This window comes from Vombatus ursinus, unplaced genomic scaffold (assembly GCF_900497805.2).
Source record: "Vombatus ursinus unplaced genomic scaffold, bare-nosed wombat genome assembly UNPS02014810.1, whole genome shotgun sequence".
NCBI classification, from domain to species: domain Eukaryota; kingdom Metazoa; phylum Chordata; class Mammalia; order Diprotodontia; family Vombatidae; genus Vombatus; species Vombatus ursinus.
In genome coordinates this window covers 11,539,679-11,557,210 of record NW_020954588.1, presented here as the reverse complement: position 1 = coordinate 11,557,210, position 17,532 = coordinate 11,539,679, and the positions used below count along the sequence as shown (strand labels likewise).

The following is a 17,532-nucleotide window of genomic DNA, read 5'->3' as shown; positions in this document are numbered from 1 at the left end:
TTTTTTTTTTCAGTGAGGCAGTTGGGGTTAAGTGACTTGCCCAGAGTCACACAGCTAGGAAATATTATGTCTCTGAGGCCGCATTTGGACTCAGGTACTCCTGACTCCAGGGCCAGTGCTCTATCCACTGCACCACCTAGCTTCCCCATTTCAGTTATGTCTTACTCTTCATGACTCCATTTGGCATTTTCTTGGCTCCAGCTCATTTTAGAGATGAGGAAACTGAGGCCAACAGGATTAAGTGACTTTGCTTTAAGTCAGCTTATTTAAAAAGACTTAGTGTATTTTATTTGACATTTTCTATTGTTACCAACAAACATTTTATTACGTTAAATTCTGGTAAGTATTTGTTAAATTGGATCTGTCAAATACCTACCATGTGCAAGGCACCATGATAGGAGCTAGGGATACAAAGTTGAAAAACTGAAACAACATTTTCTCTCAAGGAGCTTACAATCTAACGTGTGTTAAAGTGGAATTGGAGGAATGTGATATAAGTGAGAGCAGGGCTCAAAATCCATCACCTACGTAATCCTAGGCAAGTCACCTACCTTCTGGGCTCCAACTAAAAAGAATGAGTTTGGGACTAGATGATTTCTAGTAGTCTTTCCAACTCTAAATCTATGATGACTCTGCTATCGTAAGTGTGACACTATGTGGAATGTGTTCAGGGCAATGGAAAGGTTTGCAGAGTGCTGTGAGAAATTGGTGGAGCGAAAAGGAATTTTCACTTGAAAAAATCGAGGAGGCCTTTAGAAATGGATAGATGAAAAGCATTTATTAAGCACTTATTGTGTGTCAAAACAAATATAAAAGTGAGATAGTGCCTACCTTCAAGAAGCTTATGTTCTCGTAGGGGAGACAACATACATAAGAAAATGGTGGTCTGGAAAGGTGGTTATGATGTTGGATATTAAGCAGAACCACTAGGCAGTCCATTAATATACCCTTTCCAGAGGCATATAGCTGAATACAGCTCCCAGGGCAAGAGCTAGAAGAGGAAGGAAGAGGATGTCTCCAGTAGCAGGGTAGACAGTGGTGAGAGTGGTTATGAGGACATCGAGAAGAGAAAACAGGATGAGAATTAAGGACAGGCTATAGTAGACCAGTTTGGCTAAAAGAGAATGCATGAATGGAAGTAGTATAGAATGCTGGACAGGCAGGTTTGAAACTAGATCATTTAGCACCTTTGATGCCAGCCAGGAATTTTACATGTATTCCCCAGGCAACAGGGAGTTTGTGCCTGGTGGCTTGTTTGTTTTCTTGTCATGGTCACACGTAGAAAATTTTCTCACGCAAATGTGAACAGTGTTTGGAATTGGGGTTAAACTGGAGGGAGGGATATCAGAAAGAAGGTTGTATTTTAATAGAGTAGAAAATAGATAAGAACATTAACTATATTGGCTGTGATAAAAGTGGAGAGAGAGAAGTGGATATAAATGATATTGCAAGGGTGAAATTATAGGCCAGGGTGGGGGACCTGCGGCCTCAAGGCCACATGTGGCCTTCTCAAGTGTGGCCTTCTGACTGAATCCAAACTTCACAGGACAAATCCCCTCAATAAAAGGATTTGTTCTGTAAAATTTGGCCTCAGTCAAAAGGCCACACTCAAGGACCCAGAAGACCACATGTGGCCTCCACGAGGCCACAGATTCCTCACCCCATTACGGGCCTTCACAAACTGATGGTCTGTTTGCTGCCTTTCACCTCCTTCTCCCATTCCCAAAGATGACTTTGTGGACCAGTGAGTGACTGGAAGCCTTATGAACAGAACCAGGTATGCCAGGGTAAGAGCAAAGTTTCACAGAATGGTTGTATTTAGTTGGAGATACCTTGACTTGCAGGAGCTGACAGGGCATCCCAGGAGGCATATAAAGCATGCAGTTGAAGGCACAGGACTACATTGGAGTAAGTCTGGAGTGCAGATACAAATTTGGTTGTCATTTCCGTGGAAGGCATGGGAGAGGAGCAGGTCATCAAAGAAGAACATGCAAAGAGAAAAAAAAAAGGAAGAGGACCTAGAGCAAAACCTTGGAGACCACCTAAGAATTGGAAGATGAGCTGGCAAAGAACAGATGGGAAAAGAGCAGTCAGAGAGTTGGGGGCAGGGGCAACATTTAATTTGTTTAATATTGAAGATACGAGAAATACACTAATGGTATATGAAATTGTGCTTTCTTCACTGGGAAGAGTTGGTATAATATTTTTATGTGTAGGTGAAAACAGAATATAGTTCAGATTTCAGATGAAAAAATGTTAGATTAAAGTTGTTTTCAGTAAAATGTAAAGTTTTGGAGTTTTCAAGAGACTTTTTAATTTTTAATCTTCATATCCCAAGTAACTACCCCAGTGCCTCACACACAGTAGGTGCCTAATAAATGTTTGTTTAATTAAAATGAATTAATATTTTGTGATATAGTAAATATTTTTACTATGAGCTGGTGGGTGCATATTTAATCATTTAAATTGGACAAAGACAGAGGAGAGTTCTTGAAAGAGATAAAAGCAAGACTTGCTAGAAAGCAGTTCACATAAAAAAATGGAGAGGTTTGGATGGAGTGTAGACTGAGTATGAGGCAGCCAGTAAACCATGTAATATGACAGCCCTCCCATGCTACACACACACACACACACACACACGACTATATGGTCCTTGGCTGCATCGAGAATCCTAAAAGTAAAATGGGAAAGGCCCACGGTATTCTGCCGTGGTCAGTCTGCATGTGGAGTATTGTACATTCTGGGTGTTATATTTTAGAGAACTTCTAGAGAAGTATGGTGAAGAGCCTCAAGATCCTGCCATATGAGGATCCCCTGAAGGAACTGGGGGTGTTTAGCATGGAGAGAAGAAGTCTTAGGAGGAACATGATAGCTGTGTTCAAAAATTTCGGATGCTGTCATGTGAAAGAGGGATTAAACATCTTGGACCTAGAATTAAGAATGAGAACCAATAGATGGTAGTTGCAAAGAGGCCAATATAGGGTTAATTTCAAGGGGAAAAAAACAAAACAAAACAACTTCCTAGCAATTAGAGATGCCCAGAAGTAGGGTGGGCTGCCCAGAGTGGTAGTGAGCTCCACTTTGTTGTGGGTCTTCGAACAACAACTGAATGACTAGTTCAATTCAACAAGGACCTCTAAGCATCTGTCATGGACCACTATGTAAGGCGCTATGAATACAAAAACACAAACAAAATATTGCCTCCTGTCCCTCCTGTAGAGGAACTTGCATCATACCTGGATGACCAACCACTCATCTCACGTTACAGAGGGATTCTTGTTTAGGTACAGAGAGGTTGGGTCAGGTGTTCTCTCAAGTTCATAGGATCATTTTCCTCTCTAAATTTAGAGTGTGAAGAATTATCAGAGCATTACTACCCTGACATACACTTACAAAAAATGAATTATAATTGCATTTTTTGAAATGTAAATTTTACCTCTTACTTTGTAAAATACTTTCAGATCTATTTTACTGAAAGTAATTTTCTTTATTAAGGACTGACCACAGTATCAAAGGATGAAAGTAAGGAAGATTATGTACTTTCTCAGGGATTTTGATTTTGATTTTGGTTTTATTTTAATTTTTCTCACAATGTAGTAAAAACTTGAAAATTCTTGCTTTTGGTTCATTTCATAATCAGTCAATAAATGTTTATTAAATGCTTGTTCTGTGCCAGGCGCTATCGTAAGAACTAGAGATACAAAGCAAGGCAAAAGACAGTCTAAAGACTAAAAGAGTTCCCAGTCTGACATGGGAGACAATAAACAAACAACTATGCACAGAGAAGCTACGTACAGGATACACTGGAAACAATGAACAGAGAGAAGGCACTGAAATGAAGGGGAATTGGGGAAACACAGGTGTCATCAAATAAATCTTTTGTGTTGTTCAGTCATTTCAGTCATGCCCAACTCTTCATGACCCCATTTGGGGTTTTCTTGGCAAACGTACTGGAGTGGTTTTACCATTTCCTTCTCCAGCTCACTTTGCAGATGAGGAAACTGAGGCAGAGTTAATTGACTTGCCCAGGGTCACACAGCTGTTAAGTGTCTGAGGCCACATTTGAACTCAGGTCTTCCTGACTCTTGGCCTAGCTGCTCCATAAATTCTAAAACATAAAGTAATCTTTTCATGACAGATTTGTGAACTTACAATATTTGTGTGTGGTAGGGATTTTAAGCTTTATTTGATGGGATAATATGTAATCATAGGCCCTGTGTCTAGTGGATAGCTAATTGACCCTAGAACTAGGAAGACACAGATTCAAATTCCAGCTCTGCTACAAGCTGGCTGTGCAGCCCTAAGCAAGTCATTTAACTTGGAATTACTCTAGGCAGCTCTCTTAAGAATCAATTGCGAAGACTGGTCTCTATTGGTAGAGAATTTCCTCATCTGGGGCTTCCTTACATCAGTGAAATTGCAGGCCTTTTACCTGCCCCTAATAAATAACTATTAACTATATTATTTGTTTCAATCATACAGATAGACCAATTACTGATCCATCAGCAAGTTGAACTTCTGGAAGGTATGTACCTACTGTATTACCTTATTGTATTTTAATCAACTCCTATCTATAAAGTGTATTCTTGTTTCAATTGGGCAAATAAATCTTGGTGAAGGGCAGATAGCACTGGGTACGGTTCTTCTGGGCTGTGCTTCTCAATAATTGGATCATTAATTGTGGGCATATCCCAAGGCTCTCTTGGTCAATAGCATTTATTAAAGCCTACCTCTTGGGTGTTATAGTTTCCTTCACGATTCAGCTACAGTACCATCTTTGGCATTCAGCCTTCTTTCATCCCCTAGCTGTTAGTACTTTCCCTTAATCCCTACAAATCACCTTATATCTATTTTGTACATACTTATTCTTATACAATTATCTCCACCAGCTGGCTGTCAGCTTCTCAAGAGCAGGAATGTTTCATCTTTGTCTTTGAATCCCTAGTGCCTGGCATGGTGTCTGGAATATAATCAAAATTTAGTAACTGATTATTGATTGGTCAGTTGATTGATAGAAGTGTTAAATTTACAATATGAATAAGTTGAGAATTAGATAGTAAACCATTCAGTTAAAATAGAGAAATGTCAAGTTATATTAAGTCTACATGCATTTATTAAGTACCTGCTATATGCCAGGTACTGTACAACTGATGACCATGAACCATTTAAAGTATTAGATTTAGGGGTAGCAAGGTGGTGCAGTGGATAGCGCACCAGCCCTAAAGTCAGGAGGACCTGAGTTTAAATCCAGTCTTAGACCAAACACTTGACGCTTAACTAGTTGTGTGACCCTGGGCAAGTCACTTAACCCCAATTGCCTAAAAAAAAAAAATGAAGTATTAGATGTAAATTATTTTAAAGTGTTTAGATTTAAATTTATTTATTTATTATTTGGTTTTTTATAAACTGTGTTCTACTTAGGGTAGCAAAAAGAGCATTAGATTAGCAGTTAGCTTGATGGCTGACCCTCTGCCACTCCCCTCAACTCCCATTCTCTAGTTTCTTTATGCCTTTGCTACCTGTAAAAATACCAAGTTCTCTCATTTGGCCAAGACATCTACTTGAATCATTGTCCTCTTACTCCCTGGTCCTCTTTATTGTCCCATTTCTAGTGTCATTTTATTGCATCTGCTTCCTCCCTACCTGCTTCTTAATCCCTTAAAATAGCATTCATCTTCCAAATGTAACTGCTTCCTCTAAGGTCTCTTAATCGATAGAGCTGATAACCGTTTCTGTCTTCATGCTACTTGAGCATTCTTTGGTTTTTGAAGTGATCAGCTCCCCCCCTTCTGCAAATCTCTCCTCCCTTGGCTTGCCTGACACTTTCATTACCTATTTCTTTTGACCTGTGTGACCATGCCTGGACTGGAAACTTTTTTCTATTTTCACATTTTCTTGATGAACTCCTCATATGCCATGATTTCAACTATCTCCCTGCAGATGACTCCTGAAACCATGTAATCTGCACTAATCTTTCTCCTGAACTCCTGTTTCTCATTGCCAGCTGCATGCTGGACTTCTCTACCATATTTCATTAGTATTTCAAATTCAGTAGGTCTAAAATGAAACTTAGTTTCTACCAACACATTTTCCAGAATTCTGTTTGTAGGTTGCCATCATAATTCTATCAGGTTCACACCCTTCAAATAATCCTTTATCAGAATAAAAGATCCACCCTCACAATTTGATCAGTTGCTGAGTCTTATGGATTGATTTCCATAACATCTATTGCATCTGTCCATTTACCACTCAATTGATCACCACCCTAATTCAGGCTTTCATCTCCCTTTACTGCTATGATTAGTGGTAAGATCATGTCTTATCACTATGAAGACACTGTTACAATAGCTTCCATACTGGTTTCCCTGCTTTAAGTCTCTCTTCTCTCTGATTATCTATTCCACAATTGATAAAATAGTTTCCCTAAATAAGAAGTCTGATCATGTCACTCCAGTGCTCAAAAACCTTCAGTGGCTATACAATGTCTCCCAGGTGACAACTCTGTCATCTGTCATTTAAGGTCCTCAATGAACTAGTTCCGACCTACCTTTCTGCAATTTTTCATGCATTACCTATGAAATCTACATTGAAAACGAATATCATAAGAGAATAGGTTTAAACTTGGAAGGAACCTTTGAGATTATCCAACCTCTTCTCATTACAGTTGGGGAAATTGAGTCCCACAGAGATTAAGGTACTTATCTAAGGTCATATACCTAGAACATATGAGGCATTTAATAAATGCTTGTTAAATGAATGAATGATTAATAGAGGATTAAGACCCAGGTCTTCTAATTCATATTCTTTCTGTTCTATGCCGTTATAGTATTCTTTTTTTTTATTGCACTATTATATTGAGGGTTTTTTTTTCGATATCATGGATTTTTTTTTCTACACCCTTTTATAGTTGTCTTAGACTCTCATCCTGAGTGAAGACCCCATTTTTTTTTTTGGTCAAGGCAGTTGGGGTTAAGTGACTTGCCCAGAGTCACACAGCTTGTTAAGTGTTATGTGTCTGAGGCCAAATTTGAACTCAGGTCCTCCTGACTCCAGGGCTGGTGCTCTATCCACTGTACCACCTAGCTGCCCCTTCTGTTTCTTTTCAAGAAGCAGCACAGAGGCAGAGGTACAAGTTCAAAATCAGAAAAACCTGGATTCGAAGTTCCATCTTTGACATACACAAAGACTGTATGACCTTGAGCAAGTCTTTTAACCTCTCAGTACCCCCAGACAACTCTGTAAGACTCTTAAGTTGCAAAACCAGTGCTGATCTACATTAGCAGAGATAGTTTACTCATTAGAGGTTATTATATACCAATGGAATTACAGGTTCAATCTGAAGGGGGAAAAAGTTCCCTTTCATGCATTGGAAATGCCAAAAAAATATCGTTTTTTAGGAATTTGATCCAGAATAAGAACAATTAAACTTCTTCTAGTCTTAAACAGAAAGAAATATTGAATCTTAGATCTGAAAAGGGCTTTAGAGATGATAAGTTGCAACCTATCAACCTATAGAGTGTAACCTTGTTTACAGAAAACTGAGTCCCAAAGAGGATAGACAGTTTGCCACCTGGGGCACAGCAGGGTAGAATCAATGATTGGAAATCATTTAGCGTATTTGTGCTAAAATCGTTTTCCTAGTAGTGGTCTTATTAGTGCTAATTATCATATCTTCTTTTTTCCCCCATTTTTAGTACTCACAGGTTTTGAAACCAACAACAAATATGTAATTAGCAACAGCCTTGGACAGAGAGTTTACTTTGCAGCGGAGGAAAATGATTGCTGTACTCGAAACTGTTGTGGAAACTTACGACCCTTTATTTTAAAGATTCTGGACAATACAGGCCGGGAAGTGATAACCATCAATAGACCTTTCAGATGTGTTTCCTGTTGTTACCCCTGCTGCCTCCAAAAGGTCGCTGAACATCTTTTTGTCTTGTTTCGGTCATGATGCTGCCTCAGAATTAGTGGACAGTGGTCTTTCCCATTAGAAACCATGCCATACGTGGATTGATTAATGACTACGTTTACACTGGGGGGTGGGGAAAGGTGGGCGTGGCACACGATCACAGTTTGCAATGGAGGGCTATTTTATGAAAGAAGGATTAGACTTGTATTTGACCCCAGAGGGTAAAACTAAGAAATAAGTGGAAATTTTAAGTACATGATTATTTGTATGTTATCTCCCTCCGTAGAACCTGAGCTCTTTGAAGGTGGGAGCCATATTTTTGCCTTTGTTTGTGTACCCCAGTGCTCAGGACGATCCCTGGCACATAGTGAATGCTTAACACATCCCTGTTGCCTTGAAGGTACAGAGAAGCAGACTGGCTTGATGTCATTAAAAACAACAGCAACTTGCTGACCATTAGATGTTGAAAAGCCAAATGGGCAGCCTTGTAATTTAACATTCAAGATCTTTAAGCAAAATCTGGATGACCACTTAAATGGAGAGATTATAGTAGAAGGAACCTTCCATTCAAGGCTAGAATAGTAATAGATGATCTCTAAGAACCCTTCCAGCTGAAATAAGTGGAAATAACTTCACTTGAACTTATTGTTGAAAATAAGTGGTGGGATCACAGAGAGGGCTGCAGTAGACATCACTGCAACCTTTAAGTTAGGAGTAGACTGACAAGACTAACACCCTGCCAGAAAAAAAAGTCAATCTATTTGCTTGGTTTCCATTAAATTTTCTTTCCAGCAAGCCCCTTCTAAAAGGCAGATATCCCTTGGGAGGATCATATAGGCCAATATCAGCTAACACTTTGATTATCCATTAATTCTTTAGCAGACAGTTGACAGCCAGCTGCTAAATAGGTACTTGATATATAGGGAAGGCCTAGGAGATGTCCAGGAGAGAAGAAAGACACTAATAAGGACATTGCCTATTTCTCATTTTTGCCTAGAGTCAGCCGTGATTGTGCCACTTATAATTTCCCTAATCTTGAGATTGGGATTAAACTCACAGAGTTTGGCTTAGAAGGGGCTTCAAAAGAAATCTATAGTCCAACTCATCCCTAAGAAAAGAGTTCCCTCCATCACATCATCGATAAATCAGGTCATCTAGCCTTTACTTGAAGATCTCCTGAATGGGGGAAGATGCTGTCCTTGAGTCATTCCATTGCACTTTTGGAAAATTCTAGTTTTAAGAAGTCATTCCTTATATCAATCCTAAATTTATAGTTTTGCAACATAAATCCATAGCTCCTAGTTCTGCCCTCTGGGGCCAAAAAGCATACGTTTCCTTCTTCTTCCATCTTAAAAGACTTGCAAATACTCAAAGGCAGCTTACATGTCCCCTACAAAGTTTTCTCTTATTCATGCTGAATATGTCAAATTCATTCAAACAATTTTTGAATGAAATGGTCTTGGTGCCACTCATTAGGCTAATGCCCTCCCTTCTCGGAAATATTTCCAAACTATTAAGGTTTTTGTCAAAATGTGGTACATAGAATCTAACACAACACTCCAATCTAATACCAGGGCACCAATACAATGAGACTATGTCATCCATCATTCTATACGCAATGCCTACCTTAACTCAAACCAAAGTCTTGTTAGTTTTTTAGGCTACCAATTCCTTATCAAAATGTTTTGAATTTGCATGCCTACTAAAACTGGTTTTGAACTTGCATGAACTTGTTTTGAATTTGCATGTCTACTAAAACTTCCGCATCTTTAGCAGTTAAATTACTGTTTAGTTATACCACCCCTATCTTGTGCTTGTAATGGTGATTTGCACACTCCAAGTGTGGGATTTTGCATATATCCCCATTATGTACCATCTTATTAAATTTGTCCCAGTGTACTATTCTGTCAAGATTTTGATTCTATCATCCACCAAGTTAGTGATATTCCTTCCCCACCACCAAAGCTTTGTGTCACCTGCAAATTTGGTTAAGCACCCATCTATGCCTTAACCTAAGTCACTGATAAAAAATGTTAACTGGAACAGAGTCAAAACAAATCCCTGATACTTGGCATCAAAAATTTCTTTTCAGAGTTGACATTGAAGTATTAACATCATTCTACTAGTTTCTGAATCCACTTAACCATTCTATCATCTGGCCCATATCTGGTCCCAAAGATGACATGAAAAATTCTCAAAAGCTTTACTGGTATCTAGGCCAGTTATACCTTGAGTTTTCCTTTTCCATCAAATAAGAAACATTGTTGGAAAAGGTTATGATGTTAATTTGATGGGTCAGAAGGTATTGGTGAGACTCCAACCTACCAGGGCAATGGGTGGGGAGAAGAGAACATAGATTAAGCGTTGAGTGAGCACATGGATAAGAATACCTAGCCTGCCTCCATGAAGAAAAGATGTTCGCTGGACTTTGTGTGACAGAGCTCAGTGTGCTTTTTATAACTCATCTTTCTTCTCTGGTCTTACTTTCTCTGCCAGAGGCATATATATATACCGACCTAGCTACCTTTTTGTAGTAAGCCTAGCAAAGGCCATGGTTGTTAACCCTCAGTGTGACAATGAGCAAAGCTCTAAAAATAGGTTACTTTTTTTTCTTTTTTTCATAATAGCATGCCACAGTTACATAAACAATCCTTGAACTGAGTTGTCTAGCCTTTCCAGTCCATTTCTTGATCAGTTAACTAACAATAGTTACTTGGAATCACAGGAATATCAGAGCAGAATCTAAGTCTAAATAGTTTAAGAGAGTTATTTGAGAAATTCCCTACCATGGCATGAGCATACAAGCTGTTCTTAGGAGATTTTCTGAAGACTTTCCTCCCACTTTTAAGTAGCTTATTTTAAAAATTGAGGTAGTTTATGTTATTGTACTGTTTCTTTTCAATCTCTTTTCCTTTTGCAGTTGGAAGTACAATCTCCTCCTGGTGTACCAATAGGTTACATTACCCAAAACTGGCACCCTTTTCTGCCAAAGTTTACAGTTCTAAATGAGCACCATCAGGAGGTGCTGAAAATCCAAGGCCCATGTGTTGTTTCCAGATGTTGCTCAGACGTTGACTTTGAGGTAAGTTACATTGAAAATAGTATTTCTGAGTTTCTGCACTCAGCATAAGAACAAAAAATAATCAAGTTTAAATTTTCACTCATTTTGAAAAGGTTGCTTTAGCTGCTAGCACACTTTAAAAATAAGAAGTTGTGTTTATAATTTGATGTCTTTGTTCCAATTGGGAGGAAATATTCCTGGAGTATTATTTAAATATGTGATTTTTGTGGCAGCTAGATGGCTCAGTGAATAGAGCACTGGCACTGGAGTCAGAAGGATCTGAGTTCAAATCCCTCCTCAGACACTTACTAGCTGTGTGACCCTGGGCAAGTCACTTAGCTTCCATTGCCTCCCACTACCCCCCCAAAAAATGTGATTTCATAAAACTGTATCTGGTGATATTTCACAGAAGCATCAAATGTTAGAGGTGGGAGGGACTTTAAGATCTATAGATCTAAGCTCCTTAGAAAGATTTTGGAGATGAGGAAAGCGAGATCTAGAGAAGTAAAAGAATTTGCCCAGTTCCTCAGCTAATAAGCAACAGAGCAGGGACTGAAACCAAAGTCTTTGGTTGCAAGTCCAACCAGCTCTCTGTTTACCCCTACATCCTCCCAAATTATACTGATGCTAAGATTAAAAATGATTTACTTTTATCTCTTAAAAATAGATTCAGTTGAACTAGAAGAGGGATAAATATGTGATTATATGTGTTAGCAACTTGTTTATTTGGTTTTTAATAGAATCAAGAAACAGACCCTGTATTATAATCTGAGAGGTTAAACTACAGAGAAGAGGGGGTGGGGTGGGGGAAAGTAACTGACCCCTATAACTGAATACAAATAAATAAACCAACTAAATGATTTATGATGTTCATAAGTGAGCGCTGCTCAATGTTGGAGGAAATGTGGCTTATTAGTATCAGGCAATCGTAGATGGGATCTTTAGTTGCCCGCTAGTACAATGCCTTCTTTCTACATATGAGCAAACTGAGGCCCATAGGGATTGAGAGACTTTCAGAGGTTATGCAGGCAGTAGGTGGCCAAGGTGGGCTTTGAAAGCAAGCCCTCTAATGCCAAATCCATTGGTCTTTCCACTTTACTATGCTGCTTCTTGTGTGATTAATTATGAGGTTCAGCAGTAGAAAATGGCACATTTGTCAATGCTAAAGCAAAGCTTTGAAAAGAATTATACTGAGACAGGCCTAACCATGCTGGCTTTAGTTTGGTCAGCCAGGGCTGACAATGGATTTTTCTAGTGTCTGCCATTTCCCTAGATGTTTTAGCTACCTGTTTTAATCTATACGGTAATCTCTTCTCTTTTGAGCTATTAGTTTTCACTCTCCCTAAGGCAGTTAGTTCAGTATTTTCTATGCTTTTCACATAAGTGGAAGTTAAACACTGCTCGAAATGGGTGGCTTTAAATGGGTTTTCCCTCCTCTCCCCTTGGACTCTTATCTCTTTGAATCTTTTCACACGATTTCTTTTCCTCCACCGATGTTTCCTCCCTATCCTTTTTATGATGATTTATAATTTTGAATCTAAGATAAAGCAAAAATGTCTTCTCCTCACCTCAGAATTTGATAAAATTCCCACCCATATATTTTAAAGTAATAGTAGTACCATTGTAATATATCTGTACTATATAGCTCATTTAAAAACAATTCAAAATTCTATAGGGGATGCTGCATATACTACTGTGATTCTAGTAGGCTTCCCAGTGCTAAAGCCACAGGGGACATACCAGTTCCAGAACACCTACAGCTAACTCCTTTCCCTATGAATGTGAGTTAGATAACAATTTCAGAGACCATGCTGACACCTACAGTCACAGGAAGAGAGGATTTGATTTGGTGTTTTTGTTTTTTTTTAGTAAATTTATGTTTTTACTGTTTAGTTTAGGGAAATCCTAGGAGAAACTCCCTCTACCCTCTATCTGACCTGATTTGCAATTTAGTAGTCTTAGAGAATTGCTTCCCTACAGAAATAGCTACCACTTTAGCTCCATATACTAAAGTATATAATGTAACTATCAAGGAACCCCAATGAACAACAAGAATAAAAGATGCTATCACAAAAATATGTGATAGAAAGAGAAGGGCTGGTCAAATACTGAGAGCAAGGGATTCATGGGTATGAATAACCACAGGGTCCCACTAGTAGTCTTGTTTTGTTTGGAGAAAGTGTAGAAGGCCTCTAGGATTTTTGGTTCTGGGAGTCATAAAGGATAGGCAGACATGAATTTGTAGTGATGGAGGGAACTCTTAAATTCAACGAGATTATAGATTCATTTGAGTATGCGTGACAGGGATTAATTCAGGAAATCTGACTTCATGCAGAAATATTTTTTCTCAGATAAATATTTTCCAATTTATGCATGAATTGCTTTCTCTCTCTACTGGCAGATACAATATGTGTTTTACAAATAATAGTATCTATATGACACCCTTTAGTGTACTAAAAATAAGATCTTTTCTCATTCTATGTTGAAGAAATGTCTGAGATTATAATTTATTTCCTCATTAGATAACATCTCTTGATGGAGAGACTAAAATTGGAAAAATTACAAAACAGTGGACAGGATTTATAAAAGAAGCATTTACAGATGCTGATAACTTTGCAATTCAGTTCCCATTAGACCTCGATGTGAAAATGAAGGCGGTGATGTTGGGTGCTTGCTTCCTTATTGTAAGTACATGATTAATAATTTTGTTTGCTTTATCCTGGTTTCATTAATTGGAAATAATCTTATACATGACAAATGTGGAAATATGTTTTGCATGACTTCACATGTGTAATGGGTATTGTATTTCTTGTCTTCTCAATGGATGTGGTAGGGGGAAGAGTGAGGGAGAGAATTTGGGACTGAAAAAATACAATTGAATTAATATAAAAGAAATAATAGATCAAATTGTGCTTTAAAAATGAATGTTTTATACAAAAAGTAGTCCTTCATCCCACCCACAAATTTGATGTCATTCTCGGTCGCCTTTAGATTTCAAGACCTAGTATAGCACAGAGGTGTCCATTATGGTTCAGAATGACCCAAGAAGGCCTAGTCTGAACTAGTCTCGAAAGACCCTTGCTAGTTTATATTTTTATTCCTTACAACTCTAGGCATTTGGAATCCAGGCCTTGGAAAATACCCATGAAACAACATTGGTTCAAGTCAAATGAAGTGGGGATCCTTGAGCATAATTCAGGATCATTACCCGGTATCTTCACCCTCTGCCTCCAGAATAAATTTAACTGAATTCTTGGAGACAGGACTTCATGTCATTGTTTACAAACTTGTGCATGGTTATTTCTTCACATGAATGCCATTTTTTTTCACATGCCCCTCTAAGTGTTTTGCCATAGTCATATATTTATTGGATTCAGCAATGTAGTAAAGACACTAAACCACTTACTTTGTGTGAAGTATCATATTGTCCCTGCTCTTAAAAAGCTTAAAATCTACTTGGAGAAATGGGACATTTACATGGATTACTGTAATCTTTCCAACCATTTTTGATTGACAAGGTGGGGTGTGATTAAAGAAAAGGAGAACTCTAGACAAAATACTCTAAGAAGATTTGAGGAGGGAAAGAATGCTTTCAGAGAGTATCCATCTGACATAACCAGGGAAAGACTTCCATGATGGAGGTATAGTATTTGAACTGAACCTTGAAAGAAGAGAAGAAATTTAACAGAAGCCAATGAAGAAGGAGTATATTCTAGAAATGGGGTCAACCGGTAGAAATGTGTAGGAGTGAGAGATGGCCAGTTGAAATTGGGGAAAAAATCAGTTGGGGAAAATAGAGTTGAAAGGGGCTTTACAGGTCATTGGATTCATTTATTTACAGAAAAGGTAACTGAAACACAAAGAATTTGAGAGTGATAACTAGAAGCCAGGCTTCTGGCTCCCAGCTTATATTCCCTTAACCATATAATGTCAGAAGAGACATTAGAGGTTATCTATTCCAAACTGTCTTATTTTACAGATGAAGAAAAGAATCTAGATGACTTTCTTAAGGTCACACAAATATTATAAATCTCAGAAGGAATTCAGACCTGAATTTTTTTACCCCAAATTCGGTGTTGTTTCATTTATTTGGTTAAAAAAAACACAGAAAACTTATTTTCATAAAATCTTAATTAGCTGTTTGTATTTTACCTATATAGATTGTTCTGCTATAGTAATTTCCTGTACTAATTCCTATAGTAGTATTTCATCTCCAACACATACACACATACACACATACACACACACACACACACACACACACACACAAACACACACTTTTTTCTTTACTTTATGAAATGTGATTAATTCTCATCATTCTGTCCCTCAATACCCAAGGGTTAGACAAGATTGCCTAGAACCTTCCTTCAAGCTCTATTTCTGTTATCCTGTCCAGTCATAAAAATCCATTTGATACCCATATAAAGAGAGAGGAAAGAACAAAACAAAATTAATGAGCATTAGTACATTGCTCCAAAACGATCCTTTTAAAATACTCCAAGATGCTTTTACTCTTAGCTGGTTAAGACCTTATTAGAACCCTATTCCCAACTTTGAGCAAGAAGGTAGTTGTTGGACTTGGAAGATCTGAATCGGGTTAACGCTGTGGTTCTTCGGCTCAGGCTGAGGCCCTTGGCCCATGCATCCTGAAGGGTTACTTCCCACAGATCATGGATTTGGAGCTAGAGGCAATCCTAAAGGCCATCTAGTTAAACTTTTTGCCATTTTACAAAAATGAGAAAACTGAGACTGAGAGAATTTTAAGTAGTTTGCCCAGAATCACAAAGATGGCAAGCCTGGAATTTGAATCTAGAGTCTCTGACTCCAAATTCAACGCTATTCCCAATGCACTGTTCTGCCTCACACCTTGAAGGGACAGAAGCTAAAACGTGATAATTCATTGCTCTGCCCAAGGGAAGGATACTTTCTAAATTGGATTTGTTTTTCATTTTTAAGTATTTGGCACTACCTATGTAGTTGTGTGGTTCGTCGTTCTTTCTTGAAGAGGACCATAACATCAGGGAGATGATGGCATGATTTACAATTGAATTGGATTTGAGGGAGGGAGGGCTGTGCAAAGTCACCAGCCTCGCTTTCTCCTCCAGAGCCATCTGGGTCCAGTGGCCATATATAGATCAGGATGACTAGAGGAAAGACCTTGGCCTTTTTAAGCTAAGGTCTTTCGGAGTTCTCACTTTGAGTGATGCAACACCCATTCTATTTAAAATGTGAGCCAAGGCATGGCCCCTTTAATCAAAAAAGAACACTGAGAATCACAAAGTAGCCCATCAAGGATGAGGTCATTCATCTGAGCTAGAAAACCACATGCTGTTTGTTTCCTTCTCCAAATCAAACCTACAGATTACAAAAGCAGAAACTTACTTGGAATCTTACCCAGATTCTTCATCAGTTAAAATTTTAACCCAATTCTCGATGATGTTTCTCAATGGTCCAGATGCAGTTTCCAGTGAGAGTGCTGTGGCTTACTTTGGGTTGAAAGACCTGAGTAAGCGTCTCAGTTCTCTAACTCCTTGTATAAATGTGATTTTAAGAGCAAGCTTCATAGCTCTATACTCAAATTTATCTGAAGTCTACCAGAAAGGAAGAGAAGATGGAAGAGAAGAATTAGAAAATGATTTGAGGGAAAGACTAGAGAAGAGATCGAAACACATATATATATGAATTTTAGCTAGCTATAAGTTAAACTGAGAAAAATAAAAAAAAAAAAACTTTTCCATACAAAAAAGACATAGCCCAGAACCATTTTATATGGTAGGCACTTTTATCTTAATGTCAAATATTAATTGAATACTGTCCTCAAAACAAGCATTCTACATTCAAAACAGATTTGATCTATCAGACCTGGTAGTAGAAATGTCATGGCACTAGTAAAACATAAGGGAGCGAAACAGAATCTGAGATTAGAAATGGAAGAAAGATTCAAGAGGAGAAAAACAAAGGGGAACGTCAATGGAAACCTTGAAGAACTAATTAAACTCACTCATGGCTGAATAGAACAGAGCTAGAAGAGTGAACTTAACATGAGCATGATATGCTGTGGCCCAGCACCCCAGGTTCCAGGCATACAAAGACAATACTTAATCTCAAATTAATGGTGAACCCTCGGATTATCTCTCTTTGGTCTAGTTTGGCCTCCACTCAGAGGACCCTCTATGAATACCAAATGTTACGCATTTCTAAATTCCCATTGGTGTAGATAAAAAGGTCCCTCATTTCCCATATAAACATTCAACGTATATTCAAGTACAGGAAATCTTTTATTTTACTACATAGAAAATTCCAAACAACAGAATGGACTCACAGTAGCCATAAGCAGTTGATACCTTTCTTCTGCTGCCTCATGGTACTATCCTAAATTTGTTTCCTAGAAGGAAAACAAACTTTAGTTTGCTAGAGAGGCAATTCCTGTATGCATTAGCCTTATATCTCCAAGTCACTCAGGATAGTAATAGAAAAGTCGAGACTTTTGCTGTTCTGTATGGCTCCTTCAGCTCTTGGATCATATATTCAGTCACCTCGCTAAGAGAAGGGTAATAGTGCA

At 38.2% G+C, this 17,532-nt stretch overlaps 1 protein-coding gene across 4 annotated transcripts in view; it reads left to right on the top strand.

The window, feature by feature from the left end:
* Positions 1-17,532, top strand: part of PLSCR1 (phospholipid scramblase 1) — a 65,233-nt gene that overhangs the window by 45,570 nt on the left and 2,131 nt on the right. For all 4 annotated transcript variants that reach the window (XM_027875689.1, XM_027875687.1, XM_027875688.1 and 1 more), the window contains 4 exons: positions 4,483-4,525; positions 7,695-7,915; positions 10,830-10,991; positions 13,493-13,654. In XM_027875689.1, the coding sequence (XP_027731490.1) occupies positions 4,483-4,525; positions 7,695-7,915; positions 10,830-10,991; positions 13,493-13,654 (588 nt within the window). The remainder of the gene's footprint in view (positions 1-4,482; positions 4,526-7,694; positions 7,916-10,829; positions 10,992-13,492; positions 13,655-17,532) is intronic.